This window comes from Hypanus sabinus, chromosome 27 (genome assembly GCF_030144855.1).
Source record: "Hypanus sabinus isolate sHypSab1 chromosome 27, sHypSab1.hap1, whole genome shotgun sequence".
Classification (NCBI taxonomy): Eukaryota; Metazoa; Chordata; class Chondrichthyes; order Myliobatiformes; family Dasyatidae; genus Hypanus; species Hypanus sabinus.
Window position 1 is genome coordinate 33,260,773 of NC_082732.1, and position 20,621 is coordinate 33,281,393.

Below are 20,621 nucleotides of genomic sequence, written 5' to 3' on the forward strand. Positions count from 1 at the left end.
AGTTTGTCTAGCAGCCTTGAACCAGGGATTGCTTAAAAGAAAATAGCTTTGGAACTGAATGACCCCTCGCTCTTTGCCACAGTATTCTGGCACGGTTTAGTGCAGAGTGAAAGGGGTGGGGTTAACTGTGTTTGGAATGGGTGCGTCCCATCTGAAACTCCACCCATGGATGCAGATGTAAGGACTGGGTGTGCTTCAATGGTGATGTGACTGGTGCTGCAGCAGCGCCGGGTTCTCCCGAACATCTGACCAAGAACGTGTGTGAATAATGTTTCTGTGTCCTCCCTGAGCCCAGCAGAGGCACAGGAACACGAGGCATTTCAGGTTAAATGCACTCCCACAACTCATGTGAAAAGGAACTCGTAAAATAATCACTCTTGACTCTTAATTCCTGTTTCAATTACAGCCGGACTTTAAAGAAAATCAGCATTTCAGGAAGTCTTGGATTTGCTGAAAAGATGCCAGTCCGAACTGCAGGGGAGTTCACGCAAAGGACCAATTGATCCTTTTTTTCCGCGTGTCTTTTGGGGAAGTTCTGTAATTTTTGAGGAAGGAATCGGGACCCTGAACGGCATTTAACGCAGGTGCCTTAAACTATCCGCCAACAAAATGTATCAAGTGTCAGCAAACATTTGTTTGCTGTTCCTCGTTGTGACCTCTGCTATTAACCCGGGAATAATGCAAACCCACATGTAAGTATCGCGTTTTAAAACTTGGCAGTAGTTAAAGATCGTGAAAGCATATTTTAGGATTTCTGCGACTTTTACGATGAATGTTTTTCTTCGGCTGGGCAGCTCGGACGTTGGTTGTTTCCTTAAACAGTAGAGTCTGTTAATTGCCTGCTGGACCGGCAGCACCGTCTGGTTACGAGAGCCGCCTTTAAAGTGGAATCGAAGAACAGATGGGTTCGATTCTGTTGAATTTCGCCAATACCTCCTGACGTTTTTGAGAAAGTTCGGTAGTTTTCTAAAATAATTCTCGACGGGAATCCATTATGTGAGTGCCTGCTCTCTGAGGAGTTTTCCCTTTGTGTAACTTTTGTCAAGTGAATCAAATATTTTGTAACTTTTTACGTAGTGGTAAATTCATTAACTTTCTCTTGTAGAAGCAGTACAGGTATCTGCAATTCCAGAATTAACATATCTGGCTTCAGTTGTTTTTGTCTCTCCCTCTCGTACGTACGGCTCTCCAGGCTCCGCTCTTGCACTCACCACAGGCACTGATGGTGAGTTCAGGTGGGATGTTAGCGTAAGGAAGGATCATTCCAGTTAAACTCTCGTTGCACTCAGGGCCGACAAGAACCGCCCATTCTTCAATCTCCGCCCCGCCTCCTCCACCAACACACTTCCATTCCATAGGGGTGTTAGCCCAAAGGTAGTATTCTCGTTTTAATCCTGAATAAGACCAATTAATTCACCACTGACTGGCGTCTATTTCAAAATCTTACTGCTGTGTGCAGTCCTTTTTCCACACTGGCAACTGGATAGACGTGTTTTCATTATAAATAAAAATTATATATTTCAAGCGGAAGTCGATAGGTTCTTGATTAGTAAGGGTGTCAAAGGTTACTGGAACAAGACAGGAGCATGGGGTTGAGAGGGAGAATCAATCAGCTATGATTGAATGGTGGAGCAAATCCGATGGACTGAATGGCCTAATTCTGCTCTTGTGTCTTATGGTCTTATTGATTCTGTGACTTTATAGCTCATAAGTTCACACATTTATGGGGGCCAGGGAGGCATTGGGATGTTTAAACCTGATTGCGTAGAGACCCTGGACAGATATTCTGGAAGTATCACGTGTGCAGTGGTAATAACTGATACGTACTTGGCTTTGCTTTACTCATTCCAAACAATTTCAGTCTTATTTGTTACCTGATTAAGTTAATGTTTATTGCATTTAATTAGTAAAATGTGTGAATGTGTAAATTTAGTTATTTATTGTGATGCAGTGCAGAACAGGTCCTTCTGGCCCTTTGGGTCTTGCCACCCAGCAACCCCCTGATTTAATCCTAGCCTAATCATGGGACAATTTCCAATGAGCAATTAACCTACCAACTGGTACGTCTTTGGACAGTGGGAGGAAACCCGTGTGGTCATGGGTAGAACGCACAAACTCCTTACAGGCAGCAGCAGGAATCGAACCCAGATTGTCTGGACTGTTACGTTTTGTGCTAACGACTATGCTATTGTGCTGCCCCATCTCTTTATCTCTCTCCCCTCTCACTTTAAATCTCTGCCCTCTGCTTCTGGCAATTAGTACAATACCAGCAATGACATGATAATGTAAATTATTTTCAATATGTTTCTTTCTTTCTACACTTTATATGTAGGTGGGCCATCACATCATTTATGTGAAATCTTTATGAACTACTTCACTTTTAGTTAGACTGCTGGAACAATGGAATTGTGCTGAGAGATTGAAGAATATAATGTTGGACTGAATTTTAGAGCATCCGTTTGGCATGCCTGGTATTTGGACAATGAAGTCACAGTAAGAATCACCACTGGCAGGAGAGCAGAGTGTAAATTATTATGAGAGGGTATACCATTGTCAATGTGGGAGCCGGGTTAGATTTTAAACACCTATCTTTAAGATGAAGCAGGAATATGTTTGTAGTGTCTGGGCAAAATTACTTCACAAATTCTCATATTTTAAATCTGCATTGATCATTGTAATTGTGTTATCTGACTTTTTGTTTCATTTTGAATTACACAATCGTGGCACTCAGTAAGTGAACCTGCTGTGTGATTGCTTATTGCAAGATCATTGTATAAATGTGGTGGTATGAAATTAACCTATTATTGTTATGATTATTTGACATTTGTAATATTTAATAAAATATTAAGTTGAGGATCTGGGTAAGGTGATACAAATGGATGTGACTAGTGCAGTAATGAAAACTGATTTGATATTGATGGATGTTACCACAGAGAGAATGGGCCAAGCATGTGTGAGGGAATGCACTTTGGGAAGTCAAATTCTAGTAAGAAAGGGTGGCCAGAGACCTTTAGGAGCATTAACGTAAGGAGAGACATCAAGGTGCAAGTACCACAGCTCCTTGAAAATGGCAACGCTGCTAATGGGGTAGTAAGGAGGCACTGATTATATGAGTTGAGATGTCATGTTGCAGCTGTACAAAACATTTCTTGGACTGTTTTAGGAGTATTTTGTACATTTTTTGCTTGCCACACTTGAGGAAGAATATGGTAGCAAATGGGGGAGATTGAGTATATGATTTTTGGAGAAGAATGGTTTTGGAAAACGGGGAATGGTACATGAGAGGGAACCATTTCAAAATCTAATTGGTTGAACCTGCTTCTACTAAATAGTGAAGGAGTGGTGTATTTTGGGGGTTTGAATCACGCGCACGTGTGTATGTGTTCTCTCAGAAGATCAGTTTAAAATTACTGAATAGGAAGTCATGCCTAATGAACCTCTCATCTTTCTATGTATGTCATTTCTGTAACTTTAAAAATTTAATCTTCAGTCACACAAGCAGTAATGATGGAATTGTGACAGTTGCTCCCTTAATATGTTGTATATTGAGTTGCTGAGCCAACTTACTGTGTGTGGAATGGTGGTGGGGTAGAGAGAAGGTTTCTGTCACCTGCTCTTGAAGTATAATTTCAAGAAAACAGGAAACAGACCTTTTAACCTAAGGTTTCCGAAAGATGAGTGCAAGATATAGGAAATAATTTAGGCAAGTTAAGATGCTAAATACTCAAAAGTTTAATTCATTCTCCCACAAAAATCTCTTGCATGAATGTACACTGGTGCAAGACATCATTCCTCTACATGTCTGCTGGTTTTGTTTATGGCTACTTAATTTCCGAGATAGTTCAATGAAGGAGAGTCTAGTTCATAACCTTTCTCCTTCCACTGCCATTTCACAATTAACAAGTTTGGTCAAGACCTTTCAGATGCCTTCCCAGACTCTGCCAGCATCCCCCTAACTTTCACAAGCAGCCACATTTCAAGCTGAAAGTTAAGGAGCTGCTGGTGAATTCCAAGCTAGCTGGTCTAGCCAGTCAAAGCTAAGCCTAGAAACCGAGACTGAGTTTGGATGCGTCACTGGGTTTTCTGCTAGGGACTCTGATCCCTAGAACCTTAATGTTGATGGTGATTAGTACTATTTGCATATATTATTTTGCAATTGATAGTGGCTATTTAGCCCGTCTGGTTCCTGGCTATATTGATGCTAAACATAAGGTATCCTAATTCTCTTCAACTCTCCCTCTGAATATATTATTGTATTTCATACCCCTTACTAGTTACCTAGAACTCTGTACTTAGCATAACTACTCTCCATGATAGTAAGTTCCACATTCTAACCACTCTTCAAGTAGTTTCTCCTGAAATACCTCATTAATAGAAAGTCTTTCCAGGATGTTAGAGATGTCCTCCTCCTTCAAGGAACAATGTTCTCCTTCCTCCACCGTTGATGCTGCCCTCACCCACATCTCCTCCATTTCTCAGACATCTGCGCTCACTCCATCTTCCCACCACCTTAACAGGGATAGAGTTCCTTTTGTCCTTGCCTACTACCCCATGAACTGCTGTATCCAACTCGTCACCCTCCGCAATTTCAGCCACCTTCAATAGGATTCTACCACCAAGCACATCTTTACTCCCCCCTCACTCAGTCTCTGCTTTCCACAGGGATCAATTTCTGTGTCCATTCATCCCTCCCCACTAACCTCCCTCCTGGCACATACTCCTGCAAATGACAGAAATGCTACATCTGTCCAGTTACCTCCATACAGGGCTCCAGGTGAGGCAATGCTTCAATTGAATTTGTTGGTGTAGTCTATTGTATGCAGTGCTCCTGAATGCAGCCGCTTCTTCACTGGTGAGACCTGATGTGAATTGGGGGACTGCTTTATTGAGCACCTCTGCTGCTCGATCCACCAAAAGCAGAATTTCCCAGTAGCCAAACATTTTAATTTATATTCCCATTCCTCCTTCTGGCATGTCAATCCGTGGCCAAACATTTTGCCAAGGTGAAACTACACTCAGGGTGGAGGATCAACACCTCATATTCCATCTAGGTAGCCTCCAACCTGATGGCATGAACATCAATTTCTCCTTCTGATAATTTTTCACCCTTTCCTCTCATAATAGCCTCTAGCCTCTTACCTCTTCTCCTCATCTACCTATTACCTCCACCAGGTGCCCCACCTTCACTTTCTTCCACGGTCTACTCTTGTCTCAATTCAGATTCCATCTTCACAAGCCTTTTGCCTTTTCCACGTACCTGGCTTCAGCTTTCTCCATCGAACAGTTCCTCCTCCCACCTTTTTATTCCCCTTTCTCCATTTAGCTATTCCTCCCCCCAACTACTTATTCTGGCATTTTCCTCCCTTCCTTTCCAGTCCTGAAGAAAGACCTCTGCCCAAAACGTCAACTGTTTATTCATTTCCAAAGATGTTGCCTGATCTGCTGAGTTCCTCTAGCATTTTGTGTTCTGCTGTGGATTTCCACTGTCTACAGAATCTCTTATGTTTGTGTAAAGCATATATATAGTACATTAGGTTCTGTTTTCAAATGACCAATACCACAAAAGGCAAGTGGTGAGATCCTGACCACAGTCTGACCCTGAACTGGATATATTGTAGGGGTAAATATTGTAACCTACACAAAGGCAGAGAACTCCTGATGCTCTGCTTTCTAATGGATGTTTGGAAAATGCATCGCCTGCTGGGGAGGATTTGTATTTCAGGAATTCCTATTCAAACACTAATTATACAGTATGGTGTCTGAGATGAAACTAGTGTAGATCCAGTGGGTGTGTGCTGGGAGTGAACTGTATTTCCTGGCTCATGCTGAACCCTTATCCTGCCTAGTCCCATTGACTCGCTCATGGACTATAGCTCTCCATGCCTCTCCCGTCCATGTACTATCCAAGCTTCTCTTAAATGTCACAAATGAACCAGTTTCCACCACTTGAGCGGGCAGCTCATTCCACACTTGCACCACTCTCTGAAGAAGTTCCTCTTAAATATTTCACTTTTCTCCTTTAATCCATGACCTCCAGTTCTAGTCCCACCCTACCATGGTGGAAAAAAAGCCTGCTTGCATTTACTTTAGCTATACCGCTCATAATTTTCCAGATTGCTGCGTTGCAGGAGGAGAGGAGATACTGACATTGTGAGATGAGTTCCTCCAGCGTGTTGTACGTGTTGCTTTGACCCCAGCATCTGCAGTGTACTTTGTGTTTATGATTCGTTACTCCGCTGCGAAGTCTCTTCGAGGTATGCGTACCCTGAAGAAGTTTAAATACTGCTCGTTTCCATGGATGCTGCCTGACCTGCTGAGTTCCTCCAGCATGTTGTATGTGTTGCTTTGACTTGTGAGTGTGCAATGCATTTAAAAAAGAAATTCATTTACAGTACATGGGTGGCGCCAGCTAAGCCAGCATTCATTGCCCATCCCTAGTTGCCCTTGAGAAGGTGGTGATGAGCTGCCTTCTTGAACTGCTGCAGTCCCTGAGGTGTTGGTGCACCCACAGTGCTGTTAGGGAGAGAATTTGACCCAGCGACAATGAAGGAATGGCGATAGGTTTCTAAATCAGGATGGTGACACCCCTCTAAAGTCAATGCAATTTGAAGTCCCCCTCTCTTCCTGTAGCCCAGGAAAAAAAATGGTAGTGTTTTAATTGGGACTGATTATTTGTTTATTGAGATATAGTGTGGAGCAGGTCCTCCTGGCAATTCCCCCCCCCCCCAATTTAATCCTAGCCTAATTGTAGGGTAACTTAGTGACCAATTAACCTACCAACCAGTTGTGAGGAAACCGGTGCACCCACGGTTGCAGGGAGAACATACAAACTCCTTACAGACGGCGGCGGGAATTGAACCTGAGTCACTTGCACTGTAAAGCATTGTGCTAACCGCTACACTACCATGCTGCCCAACTAAAGGCAGAGATCCACTCTTAGAATTTCCTGGGCTGTTCCCGACCGTCTTCTACAGCTTCTGATTAACATCTTTATCCTTGCTCGACAGAAGACAAGTTGAAGAGTCATCACTGTTGACCAAGGATCCAGTTATCTATTTTCAAGAGTCCAGAAGGGTCATGGGCTGGTGTTTCTTCATCTCATTAATAATAGAATGCAGCCATGGCCAAAACTTATTGTTCAACACTAATTGTCCTTCTAAACTGCTTTCTACAAATGTGTGGCTACTAGGTTATGGTTACATTCAAAAGACATAGGAGCAGAATTGAGCTAATCAGCCCATCAAGTCTGCTAAGCTGTTCCATTGTGGCTGATTTATTTTGCTTCTCGTAACCTTCGATACCCTTACTAATGAAGAACCTGTCAATCTCCAATTTAAGTATACCTAATGACTTGGCATGCACAGCTGTTTGTGGCAGTGAATTTCACAGGTTCACCACCCTCTGGCTAAAGAAGATTCTCCTTATTTCTGTTCTAAAGGGACGTTTTATTCTGAGGCTGTTCCCCCTGGTCCTGGGCTCTCCCCGCTATAGGAAACCTGCACTGCATGTCCACTCTATTTAGACAGTCCAGTATTCGATAAGTTTCAACAAGATCACCTTCTAAACTCCAGTGAGTACAGGCCCAGAGCCATCTACAGTACTTTGCTGTGGGTCTGCATCCAAGTCACATCCGAGTGAGGACAACAAATATATTAGTAAACCTGCAGATGCTGGAAATCCAAAGCAGTGCGCGCTCACAAAATGCTGGAGGAACTCGGCAGGCAGCACCAATGGGAAAGAGTAAACAGTCAATGTTTCGGGCTGAGACCGTCCTTCAGGACTACTGCAAGTCAGCAGGAAAACAGTTTACCTGCTTTGAAGAACCAGATATGTTTCTATGGTTTCAAAGTACATATTTAAATTATTAAATTTAAACTTCACAGCTGTCATTGTGGGGTTTTAAACTCTTGTGTTCAGATCTGTAAATTGCTAATCCGTCAGTCTAGCCATTTCTGGTGGGGAAGAGTGCAAACAATGAAAGAATGGCAATTCTCTGCAGAGCACCAGGCGACCCTTCTGAAAGGCGCTGAGTATCTGCATTTCCTCTGAGGGAGCTGGGCAAATTCCTGACTGGTGCAGACATCACATTAAACACTATACAACTGGTTCATGTGATCTGTTTGTTTGTTTTTGAGGGGAAGGGCAAGGAACTTCGGTGTTTTTTTCCCTCTCTATTTTCTCTGTCTAGGTTTAGCCTCTGCATGGGAAGGTCTCGTTTCCACGCTCCGCCCGAGGTTGTGAAGTGGGTCAGACTCGAGGGAGCCTTTCTCTTTCCTTTCCATCATGGCTGCATGTTCTTCTATCAACGCAGCCAAAGACTTGTCTCTTATCAATTTTTTTTAAAATTCCCCCCTGTTTAGGCCTAACGTTTGTGCTGAGAGAGAGGTGGTGGTGATTGGCCATAGGCAGCCGTGCATTCAGGCCTTCACCCGGATGGTCAAGGTGTGGAAACAAGGATGCGGAAAGCAGAAATGGTGCGTGGGACGTGAAAGAAGGTATGTGACCCCAGGGGCATCCCACTAGGCATGATTTGTCCACTCAAAATAAGCTCATTCCATTTACCAGCCATACTTGTTAACTGATTTATTTTGTCAAAGCCATGAGGGAGTTTCCTTTTCCCACATTTCTTGTGAAGGCCCTGCTGTATAGACTTTTCACCCCATCCACTTTCCTCCTTAATCCCACTAACCTTAAAACTTCCAGAAGTTCATAGGGGAGCTTTAAGGCTGAAGTGCTAACAGCTGTATGACTGTGCAGTCATCACAGTTGAGATTGGTTCTGCTGACGTCCATTCACATTCTTGTAATGGAAATCACTGGACAGACATCTGGAACAGGAACTTTGGCTGTTTTCCCCCCTCAGTGATGAGGTTCTGATTGCTCCCTAGATGCTCTCCATAAACTAGACGTCAAAGCCTAGTCTTTACTGCTTAGAGTATTTCATATTAACATTAGTCAGGGCAGGTTTCTGTGAAATTGGATGACATCCAACACAATACCATAATTTTCTATCTTATTTCTAGCAGAGGAGCAGAATCATAAATGTAATTATTTCAGGATTGTTGGCAAAAAATAATCTGCATATCAAATAAATAATTCCATTGTGTACCTGATTTTAACATCATTCATGAGCACTGTGCTAAATTTCTTGTAAGCCTTGATTCATTCTCTTTTCTGTCTGATTGTTCTCAGAGTTCAAAGTAAATTTTATTAGCAAAGTAGATACATGTCACCATGTACAACCCCAAAATTAATTTTCATTTTCTTGAGAGCATTCTCAATAAACCTATAGAGCAATAACTGTAACAGAATCCATGCAAGACTGCCCAACGAGGGCATTCAACCAGAGTGCAGAAGACAATTGCAAATTCAAGAATAATTAATAATAAATAAGCAATAGATAATGAGAACATGAGATGAAGAACCCTTGAAAGTGAGTCCATTAATTGTGGGAACATTTCAATGATGGGGCAAGTGAAGTTAAGTGAAGTTATCCTCTTTGGTTCAAGAGCCTGATGGTTGAGGGATAGTAACTGTTCTTGAACCTGGTGGTGTGAGTCTTGAGGCTCCTGTATCACCTTCCTGATGGCAACAGTGAGAAGGGAGCATGTCCTGGGTGGTGGGGGTCCCTGATGATGGATGCTGCTTTCCTGTGCCAACTCTGTGTAGATGTGCTCAGTAGTGGGAAGAACTTTATCCGTGATGAACTGGGACATGTGCACTACTTTTTGTAGGATTTTTCTGTTCAAGGATATTAGTATTTCCATACCAGGCTGTGATGCAGCCAGTCAATATACTCCTCACTACACATCTATAGAAGTTTGTCAAAGTCTTAGTTGTTATGCTGAATCTCCACAAACTCCTAAGGGAAGTAGAGGCACTACCGTGCTTTCTTCGTAATTGCACTTGTGTTCTGGGTCCAGAACAGGTCTGCCAAAACAATAACACTGAGGAATTTAAAGTTGCCAACCCTCCTCTTGCTCTTGCATTTTCTTCCTGTAATTTTTGCTCTCCTCCCCTACTATTCCTGTGTGGGTGGGAGCGAGGAAGGGACATGGGCTTGTTTTGCAGTTGTCGCTTCGTATGTTTCGTTTTGTGGTGGTGTTCTGCTGCACACGGTGGGCATGCTGTGTTGGCGACTGAATGTCTGGTGACACTTGGTGGCTGCCCCAGCACATCCTTGAGTGAGTTTGTTGGAAATGGCACATCTCACTGTACAGTATGCATCAGAATTGGGTTTAATGTCACTGATGTATGTCGTGAAATCTGTTGTTATGTAGCAGCGGTACATTGCAATACATAATAAAAACTAAATTACACTGCATGCTTAAAATATTGCAAAAAGAAGAAGAATAAAGTGATGAGGTAGTGTTCATGAGTTCAATCTTTGTTCAGAAATTGGATGGCAGCAGTGAAGAAGCTTTTCATGAATCGCTGAGTTAGTACCTTCAGGCTCCTGTACCATCACCTCCCTGATGGTAGCAATGGGAAAAGGGCATGCCCTGGGTGAGGGGGGTCCTTAATGATGGATGCTGCCCCTTTGAGACATCGCTCCTTGAAGATGTCCTGGATACTGGTGAGGCTAGTGCACATTCACATTCAGATTTATCTTTCTCATGTTCGACGTACATGTGATAACTGACGCTTCCTTGATTTTCATGGCTTCTTGTGACTGTCCCTTGCATCTTCTGTACCTTTTCACTCTTGTTTTTGTACTCACTCTCTTCTGATTTCTCTTTCTTATGCTGCCTGTCATGTAGATCTGTTCTGCTGTTGTTTACCAAGCAGCATGTCTGTATCCACTTACACAGGTTCATTGGGCAATGCTGCAAGCATCTGCTCTTGTTTGTGTACACACATTTGGTGACCTATTTTACTGGTAGCGGAGGAAGAAATTGGCTTTGGTGATTGCTACTAGTGCATTCCAGCGAGTGGTCGACAAGATGTCGTTTGTGGGTGAGGACAAGCTCCTATCCCAGCAAGAGTTACACACTGAGTCAGCTTGGCTGATTTAGTAGCATTGTCAGCTCTGGCACATAATGTACAACTAAGTCGACTTCTAAGATAAACCCGAGTTTCTGGGGTCACAGTTGCTCTTGGTCAATACTGCTGGGCTGGGTGTGTCATTTGTCATCTGCAATAGATATGTTATCCTAGCTCTGTGGGATGGGATTATTCAAGGCAATGTAAAAGTTGCAAGGATATTGTTAAAGCCTCTGTGAAGGAAGGCAGCATCCGTAATCTATGAGCAATGTATAATCTGCTGAAGGAACTCAGCGAGTTGAGTACTGTAGAGTCATAGCAATACTGCATGAGGACAGGGACATCAACCCAAGTCAAACCCATGTTTCTGGGGAGGTGTTAAAAGTGCTGTTCTGCTATGCAAGTCCTGGTAGCTGTTACAGTTGTTGTGGCACTACTGAGGAGCAGAGCAGGGATGTCTCCTGGCTGAAGCTGAGTCTGCACCATCAGATGAACCCACTAATGGCACTGTACCGTGAGATCTCAAAAAGGTGCCATCCATCATTCAGGACCCCCATCACCCAGGATGTGCTCTGTTCTTATTGAGAAGGAGATATAGGAGCCTGAAGGCACACACTCAATCTTATTCCCCTCTGCCATCTGATTTCTGATTTGACAGAGAGCCCATGAGCACTACCTCCTTTTTAATTTTGCATAATTTATTTAACTATTTAATATACTGTATATGCTTTAATTCATTTTCTCCCTCTATTATTTTGCATTGTACTGCTGTCACAAAGACAAATTTCACAACATATACACCAGTGATACTGAACCTGATTCTGATCTCAGTGTATATAAAGTGCCTTTGTTGTGTTCACCTGCACTTTGCTGATGGGATAGGGACGCTATCAGTGACTTTAGGTTTCTTTGCAGGACTGCATATTACACTGCATACAGACAAGCGTACAGCATGGACTTCCAGACCGTGTACAAGTGTTGCCCTGGGTGGAAACGACTAAACAACGAAGCTGGATGTTTGTACCGTAAGTTGCCCATGAACTTAATTTCCAAGTGCAGTGACCTGACAGGGTATTAATTCCTGTCAATTTATTGTCTACAGCTTTGTTAATTGAGTTGTTAGTTTTCCTCTATTTGTGGAATGGTGGCTTTAGCATAATACCAGGAAATCTGAAAGTTGTCACAACTGGAGTTGTGTATTTTGCATAAATTCCATGTGGGGCTTCAAATGATTACAGTGAACAGCAATGGATACCTCTCCATTGTTCTGCCTGAGGAAGTGAAATGCCTTATTACCGATATTAACAAATAAAACTGCTAAAGAGCTGATGTTCCAATTAGACAATTAGACAAAAAAATATTGGATAGGTATATGGGCAGGAAAGGAATGGAGGGTTATGGGCTGAGTGCGGGTCGGTGGGACTAGGTGAGAGTAAATGTTCAGCACAGACTAGAAGGGCCGAGATGGCCTGTTTCCATGCTGTAATTGTTATATGGTTATTATTATATGACACTGAAATGATTGCTGCACTTTGGAATTCTATCCATAGGTGTCACTAGTACTATTGCAGATATCCTGTATATTGCCTCAATTACACTTAATCCATCTGGAAACAAAATATCTTTGGTGTCCTTGCCCATTTTGGCCTGGCATGGTTCATTGGGCAGCATCTTTTGCGTCAGAGCTTTGATTTGTACCATAAGTACTGGAGCATAAAAGCCAGGCTTTCTCTCCGGTGGTTGTATCTGCAATATTCTCAGAGCAGAAGACACATCCCCCTGATGTTCTTACCACTATTCGTTGCTCAATGCAAACTACTCAGTGGCCACTTTATTAGGTAGAGGAGTGGAAGCTAGCGTGGCCTTTTGCTGCTGCAATCCATCCACTTCAAGTTTCGATGTGTTGTGCATTCAGAGATGTTCTTTTGCACACCACTGTTGTAACGTGTGGTTATTTGAGTTACTGTCAGCTTGAGCCAGTCTGGCCTTTCTCCTCTGACCTCTCTCATTAACAAGGCATTTTTTTGCCCACAGAATTACAGCTCACTGGATATTTTTTTTTGTTTTTCACACCATTCTCTGTAAACTCCAGAGCAGGGGTTCCCAACTTGGGGTCTGTGGAGCCCGTGCTTAATTGTATTGGTCCGTGGCATAAAAACAGTGTTTGGGAATCACAAGGAATTGTCTGGATTGGGTATGAGGAAAGATGGACCATTTTCAAGGAGTGTTATGTGTGAAACTCCCAGGAGATCAGCAGTTTCTGAGATACTCAAACCATTTTGTCTGGCACCAACAATCATTCCACAGTCAAAGTCACTTAGATCGCATTTCTTCCCCATTCTGATGTTTAGTTTGAACAACAACTGAACCTCTTGACCATGTCTGCATGCTTTTATGCATTAAGTCGCTGCCACGTGATTGGGCGATGATATGTTTGCATTAATGAGCCGGTGTTCAATTGTATCTAATAAAGTGGTCACTGAATACAGAACTGGCTATCAGGTCATTATTACACTGTGTTCACAAGAAAGTGCAAAAGCTGGAATCCAGATCAACAGACATTCTGCCGGAGAAGCTCAGCAGGTCGAGCAGCGTCTGTAGGGCAAGTGATGGAGTTGAGGGATTGTTGATATTTAGATCATAACTCTGCATCACAAACACTCAGGCCTGATGCAGTGTCTCAGTTCAAAATCTCATCAGTTCCTTTCCCCTCACAGATGCTAGTCAGCCTGCTGAGTTCCTCCAGCTCAGTATTACTCTGCAGCTGTGGGACTTTGCTAAGTGCAAATTTGTTGGCAATTCATCTTTTACGGTTTTGCAGTGTTGTGAGAAATGATTGAAACAGAAAATTTATTCTACTCCAAGTACCAGTACAACCTACCCTTGCCACCTTTGGTTTCTGTTTCCACGTGAAGCTCGTACAGAATTTGGGTTCTGCAACCTCTCATGAACATGTCACTGCTGTTTTTTTTCCCAAAGCCCCTTTGACAGTGCAAACCTGAAGCACAAAAGAATTGTCTGGACTGGGTACGACAAAAGATGGAGCATTACCAAGAAGTGTAGCTGGTCAGAAGGAAAGGGGGAATTACCATTCATAACTTTCCTTTTACAACCTGAACAAAGCAATTTAAAGTAACTGTATTTTGTTACGTAGTTGCTAATTGTAATGCAGAAAACATACAACCTTTTTTTATTATTACAAACAAAGAGATTCTACAGATGCTGGAAATCCAGAGCAACACAAACAAAATGATGGAGAAACTCATCAGGACAGTCAACATCTATGGAAAAGTGTAAATAGTTGACGTTTTGGACTGAGACTCTGTATAGTCATGTCCTAATTATCTGTTTTCTTTTAATATAATAAGGATTAGAACACTGAGGAGATCTCTTGTGGTTTTCAAAAATGAATTTCGGTATCCCAGAACAACTAAAAAGGTTCAATAAATAAGTCATTGCCAAAAATGCCCACATCCTGAGAGCCCCCTTAGAGCTGCAAGGAGGCCCACTCTCTACCAGGGATTCCACATTGTGTTTGCCCCCTCCACCAGGGGCCTACTGTCCACACAAACCGGGGAAGCAGGTAGGGCTGCTGCTTTATTTAGAGGTGAGTATAGAAACCTCATTCTGACACATTCCTGCTCCAGGGAACAAAATCCAAGGCCCAGACAAAATAAAAAGTGGAAATTCCTACAGCCCATTCCTTTTACCTTGTAGCTTAAAAGATCGCAATGGGGGTGATGACTAATTCCCTATTTCTTTGGGGGGGAAAAAAAACCACTTGGGTTTATTATCTGGATATTGCAATGCTTATAGTCAATTTAACAACTTGAGGGCACCTATCAGTCTCCTGTGGTCCAAAGAGAAAAGCCCTGGTTCACTCAACCTCTCCTCACAAGACAGCTCTCTAATCCAGTTAGGAGAGTTTTGGTTTCTGCTGGGATGCTGCATGCTCCCAGCAAAGACTCAAGGTTCTCAGTGACATCCTGCATGGTCCTTCTCCACTCAGAGGTTCAGGGGTTGTGAGGACATCATACTTTCCCATGAGATTTTCAGAATAAAAGAATGGTTTTCAACCTCCAGCAAGTATTCCTGTTGGATTTTAGGGGTGAGAATAGCTGAAGACAGGAATGTTCAAATATATTGCATGATAAAGAATCTGCCAAGGCTGCTGCTGGGATATTGGCCATTAAAACCTGGAGTTCCAGCCAGGAGACTAATCGCCTGTTCCACCAGTCTTTCAAAGGGCTGTTTGAGTGCAGTTGGTGCCGTTGGGAGTTCTGAAATCACTAGCAAAGTATCCATCCTTTTGTGATGGTATCATAAAAAAAAGTGTAACGGTTATTGTGGCGCTTTTTACCAGCGATTTGGGTTTAATTCCTGCTGCTATCTGTAAGGAGGTTCTCTGTGACCATGTGGGTTTCCTCCGAGTGCTCCAGTTTCCTCCCACATTCCAAAGACGAACGACTTAGTAAATTGTGGACATGCTATGTTGGCACTGAACCATGGAGACTCTAATGGCTGCCCCTAGCACATCCTCATACTGTGTTGATCATTGATGGAAACGACACATTTTACTGTGTGTTATGATGTACATATGACAAAGCCCAGCTTTAGTCTTTAAATACTGTATGCCCAATGTAGTACTGTAATAGATCCATGCCTACCTGCACTGTATCATAGCATTATCCAGTGATAAGCTCATATCAAAGTTCAAAGTAAATTTTATTAAAGTGTACACACGTCATCATATACAACCCTGCGATTCATCTTCTTATGGGCATACTCAACAAATGGATATAATAATAACTACAACAGGATCAATGAAAGACCACTCACTGCAACCTGGACTCGGAGGAGGAGGAGGAAGCAATGGGAAACCAAGTGGTGATAGAAGTGGTCACATCACTCAATGATGGCTGAGTAAAAATTCACTACGATACTCCCTGAGATGTTACGCTTCCTAAGCTGGTGTAGGAAGCGTATCATTTTTTTAAATGCGTTGGGTGTTTGTTGTTTTCTCTAAACGGTTTCTACGAGGTTTCTTTGTTTCATGGCTGTCCGTGGGAAGACTAAACTTGGGGTTATATACTGTGTGTATGCATACCTTGATAATAAATGTACTTTGAATTTCGGGAGAACAATCTCTGCTGGGCTTTTCTAGTGATGAGCGTAACGTGCTGAATTGGCCCCCCAATCTCTGTTCCTGCTCTGTGCTAGTATTGGACCCTGGACCATGCAAGCAAGAGCTGATGGATTGACAGGGACTGTACACTTGCTATATTTCTAACATATCAACATCTCATCAGTTTTGTGCACCAGGCTTTACATCCTTGAATTATAAAGGACACAGTTGGTCAGAGAGGAACCCTGCACACCCTCCCATTCCAAGGACAATAAATGCTTGGGAGGAGCAGCCATTTTGTTTAGATTTTTTTCCAGTCAGTGCTGTTCTTGGGAGTTGGCTGTACCCAACAGGTGACTAACCTTCCTAGATTGCAACAGTAATTAGAAGTCAAGAAGTACTTCATTAGTTGTAAAGCTCCTTAGGAGACTTCAAGCTCACAAATTGTGATAATTTTTCTAATAGGCAGAGATGATGCTCTCTAACCTACAAAAGGTTAGGTGGCATTTGTACATTGTGCAGTGCCCATCTGATGCCGGAGTCAAACTACTGAAATCATTTTGACCTTTGCGCTGAATCAGGAGGAAGTTGCCCAGACACCCTGCGTAAATTCAGCCTAGTCTTCATACTTGTTAACACCAGGGATACAATCAGGGAGGCAGTCGACCAAATATTTTAACTGGAGCGATTACAGTGACCAGCTGCATTCACCATCTCTATAATTAGATTACTTTAATTGTTTTGGCTGCAGCTTTTTCTCCAGTTTGCTTTTCTTCATTCAGACTGTTGTAATCAGCTGTCTTTCACTTTCTGAGACTTTCCTCAAGGAACTTACTAGAAAACACATCATTGGCAAAAAATGCCGGAAGAAAACGGTGTAAATGTGTGCTGATGACTTGTTTATTTGCTGATATTTTTTTTCTCTGTTTGCATTCTGTAATGCGATTGAGGTCCTCAGGTTGGAGATTGAGCTGGACATATCCCGGGCGTGTAATTAACACCAGGCTTCCTTTCTGGCACAGATTGAATTGTGAGCGAACTGTGTCCGAGCCACAGCTCTCCCTCTGTTTACACTGGCAACATCTTTCCTCTTCACCTTGTGGTCCCAGTTGGTGTTACGAGGGCCAGGAAGGAGCTAAAAGAACCAGAAAGTTCCCTGGTTGTATTATGAAAACAGTCTAGGTAAACTGACGTGCTTGTAATGACACCGCCCGGCGGAGGTGATGCAGTGCCACTATTGGCAAGAGGACGCATCCATCTTGTGATAACTTACATAGGCCACTTCCATTGTAAGTCTAGACTTGTAATGGGAGTGAACACAGATATAAGGTTTTAAATATGTGGATGTAGTCATTCTTTACATTGGCAAACGCTTTGTTTATTTATAATGGGGAATATATAAAAATAGGCAATTGCATATGAAGCTAAAATGGAAACTAAAGTGCGCACACCAGCCATCTCCTGATCCTAATCTTGCCATACTCAGAAGATGTATTGACTTTCTGTGAGAAATGTCTAATGCTATATAAAACACATTGCTTTTTTTTTGCTTTGATAACCATCTTTCCATTGAAATTGCTGCGATAACACCTCACTCCGTTGACACTGGCTTTATGTTGTTCAGCACTACTTTGCTGTCATCATTAGACACACTCTTGTGCCCCTGCTGCATTGAAATTAATGCATAACACTGTGGCGCTCATAGTGTTGCTTCTATTACTTCTGGAGAGTAAAACTGAGTGACTGTAAAGACCTTTGCAAGCAGGTTACAGTAGTGTGCTAGCAAAATGCATTGCGCTGAGAACAGAATGATTTGCATCTTTTACTGCGAATTATGGAGGACCAAAAACTCCACTTAGAAGCACACTACCCAGTGCTGTAAATTGTGGTGACTTTTCTTGCTGCTGCCATCAGGTAGAAGGTACAAGTACCGCAGGACTCGCAGCACCAGGTTCAAGAGCAGTTACTACCCCTCAACCATCAGGCTCTTGAACAAAAGGGAACAAATACCCTCATTCTACTTCTGGTGTTCCACAACCAATGATCTCACTGCAAGGACTCTTTATCTTGTTATTTCATGCTCTTGCTATTTATTACTATTTATTTTTATATTTGCATTTGTACAATTGGTTGTTCATTAATACTGTTTACAATTACTGTTCCGCAGAGGGGACCAACAGGAAAAAGAATCTCAGGGTTGTTTGAGGTGACATGTCAGGATCAGAATCATAATCTGGTTTATTATCACTGGCATGTGATGTGAAATTTGTTAACTTAGCAGCAGTTCAAAGCAATACATAATCTAGCAGAGAAAATAATAATAATATTTAATAATAAACGAGTAAATCAATTGCATATATTGAATAGATTTTTAAAAAATGCAAAAACAGAAATGCTGTATATTTAAAAAATATGTGAGGTAGTGTCCAAAGATTCGATGTCCATTTAGGAATTGGATGGTGAAGGCGAAGAAGCTGTTCCTGAATCGCTGAGTGTGTGCCTTCAGGCTTCTGTACCTCCTACCTGATGGTAACAGTGAGAAAATGTACTCTGATAATAAATTTTACTTTGAACTTAAAGTAACAAGACAGTGCAATCATAAACACTTGTGCCCTTCGGCTGGGTAGGACTGCTTATTGTAAGCCAGAAACATCTTGCTGTGAATGCACATGTATGTTAATGCATGAAATGTCAATGCATTCCATGGCCACTATTTCAAATTGCCCTTGAGCCGAATGTTCTGCCAAAGATTTCAAGTGCAGTTAAAAGCCAATTTCATAGAAGTGTGTTGGGAGTCACATGCAGTCAAGCCCAGGAAGGCACGAAGGATATCCTGATCTAGGAAGGTGCTTAGGACTATTTGATAGTTACTTAGCCATCAATATGAATCTCAGATTAGGATGTGTGTGCCTCTGGATATTGACATAGTACATTAAATAAGATAGCAAGAAGATCATTTATTGTTTTTTCCTAATTGCACATGTGAAGATAGAGCTGAGCCACCTTGAACAGTTGTCATTTCTATTGCGTGGGAGGTTTCAGTATTTAGATTGAGGAATGAAGAAGGTATAATTTTGCTTATCTGGAAGGGATGTGACTTGATGGCGATCTTCTAGGTGAAGCTAACAAATGCCTGCTTCTTCTGTCATTGAAGATGTGAAAAGCACAAGTTTAGGAGGTGTGATGAAGTGTCTATAGAGCATCTTGTAGATGGTATGCAGTGTAACCACAGTATACTTGTAGGGTAAGGAGTCAGTAATTAGGGTGGTGGATTATGTGACAGAAACATAAGTTGTTTTATTCTGAATGGCTGGAGTTCTAGGCCATCATGCTTTCGACTTGCATTTTAAGACCATAGCATATAGGAACAGAATTAGGCCATTTGGCTCAATGAGTCAGCTCCACTATTTCATCATGGCCAATCCATTTTCCACAGATTCACCACTCCTCCTAAAGAAATTCCTCCTCATCTCTGTTCTAAAAGGATGTTCCTCTATACTGAGGCTGTCTCCTCTGGTCGTAACCTCTCCCACCATAGGAAACATCCTCTCCACATCCACTCTTTTACCGAGGCCTTTGAACATTCAATAGGTTTCAATTAGGTCATCCCTCATCCTTCTGAATTCCAGTGAATACAGGCCCAAAGCCATCAAACACTCTTCATATGACAAGCCATTCAAACCTGGAATCTTTCATTTTCTGATCTTGCTTGCTTATGGTACTGAGCAAATCCAGTGATCACTGCCCTCAAAGCCCAGCTTAACTTCTTATTTAACTTCTTATACACATTCTGCAGGACCTCCATCTTTTGTTCTACCTATGTAATTGAACCAAAATGTACAGCAACCTCGGGCTGTTTGCCCTCCTCTCAAATGTTCAGTAACTGCATTTGTTGTTTTGTTCCTTTTTGTACCTTGTGGCGCATCGGGCAGCAGCCTTGCCATTTATTTAGTGCCTTGTCTGTTTTTTATGAGGCCTAGTTGCTAGCTTGATGCTCAACTCAGCATGGTTGGAAAGTGTACAAGGAGCTGGCCCGGATTCGAACCTGAGACCACTCTCCCGGAAGTCCGGTGCAGATGCCACTATGCCACTGGCTGACAACTGCATTTCGAAGTATTTAAAATGACTATCTCAAGCATTTAAAAATTATTGCAGATTGAAGCATCAACAGGTGATATTTTTTGTGTGTGTGTCTGTTCGTTCATGTTCTTGGGTAGAGTTGGTGTGTTCAGAGTACAAGAAGGGAAAATATTGTCAGCAGATTTCTAAAATCTCTTAACATATATGTCCTCATCAAGTAATGGTTCATTTGATGTGATTTTTGTGAATGAATAGACTTATCACTAAGAAATGTGGATCACAAGTGCTTTTATCAGAGCCAGAAAATACCCTGTCTCGTATTAACAGGAATAATTCTTCCTGTGCATAGGACCTTCATAGAATTTTTCAAAGGACCTATGCAAAAACATTGATTTATTGGATTCCCAACTAATGCTGTTCCTGTAAATGAGTTT

The 20,621-nt window shown here is 42.2% G+C and overlaps 1 protein-coding gene across 3 annotated transcripts in view; it reads left to right on the forward strand.

Annotated features, from left to right (window-relative positions):
* LOC132382201 (multiple epidermal growth factor-like domains protein 6) overlaps positions 1 to 20,621 on the forward strand; it is a 418,396-nt gene that overhangs the window by 11,958 nt on the left and 385,817 nt on the right. For 2 of the 3 annotated variants that reach the window (XR_009508228.1, XM_059952178.1), the window contains exons 1-3: positions 245 to 692; positions 8,361 to 8,495; positions 11,898 to 12,007. Coding sequence is in view for 2 of the 3 variants with exons in the window: in XM_059952178.1 (XP_059808161.1) it covers positions 610 to 692; positions 8,361 to 8,495; positions 11,898 to 12,007 (328 nt within the window). In the remaining variant the exon portion in view is untranslated. Of the gene's footprint in view, positions 1 to 244; positions 693 to 8,360; positions 8,496 to 11,897; positions 12,008 to 20,621 lie in introns of those variants that run through there. The other variant, XM_059952179.1, reaches the window with a different exon arrangement.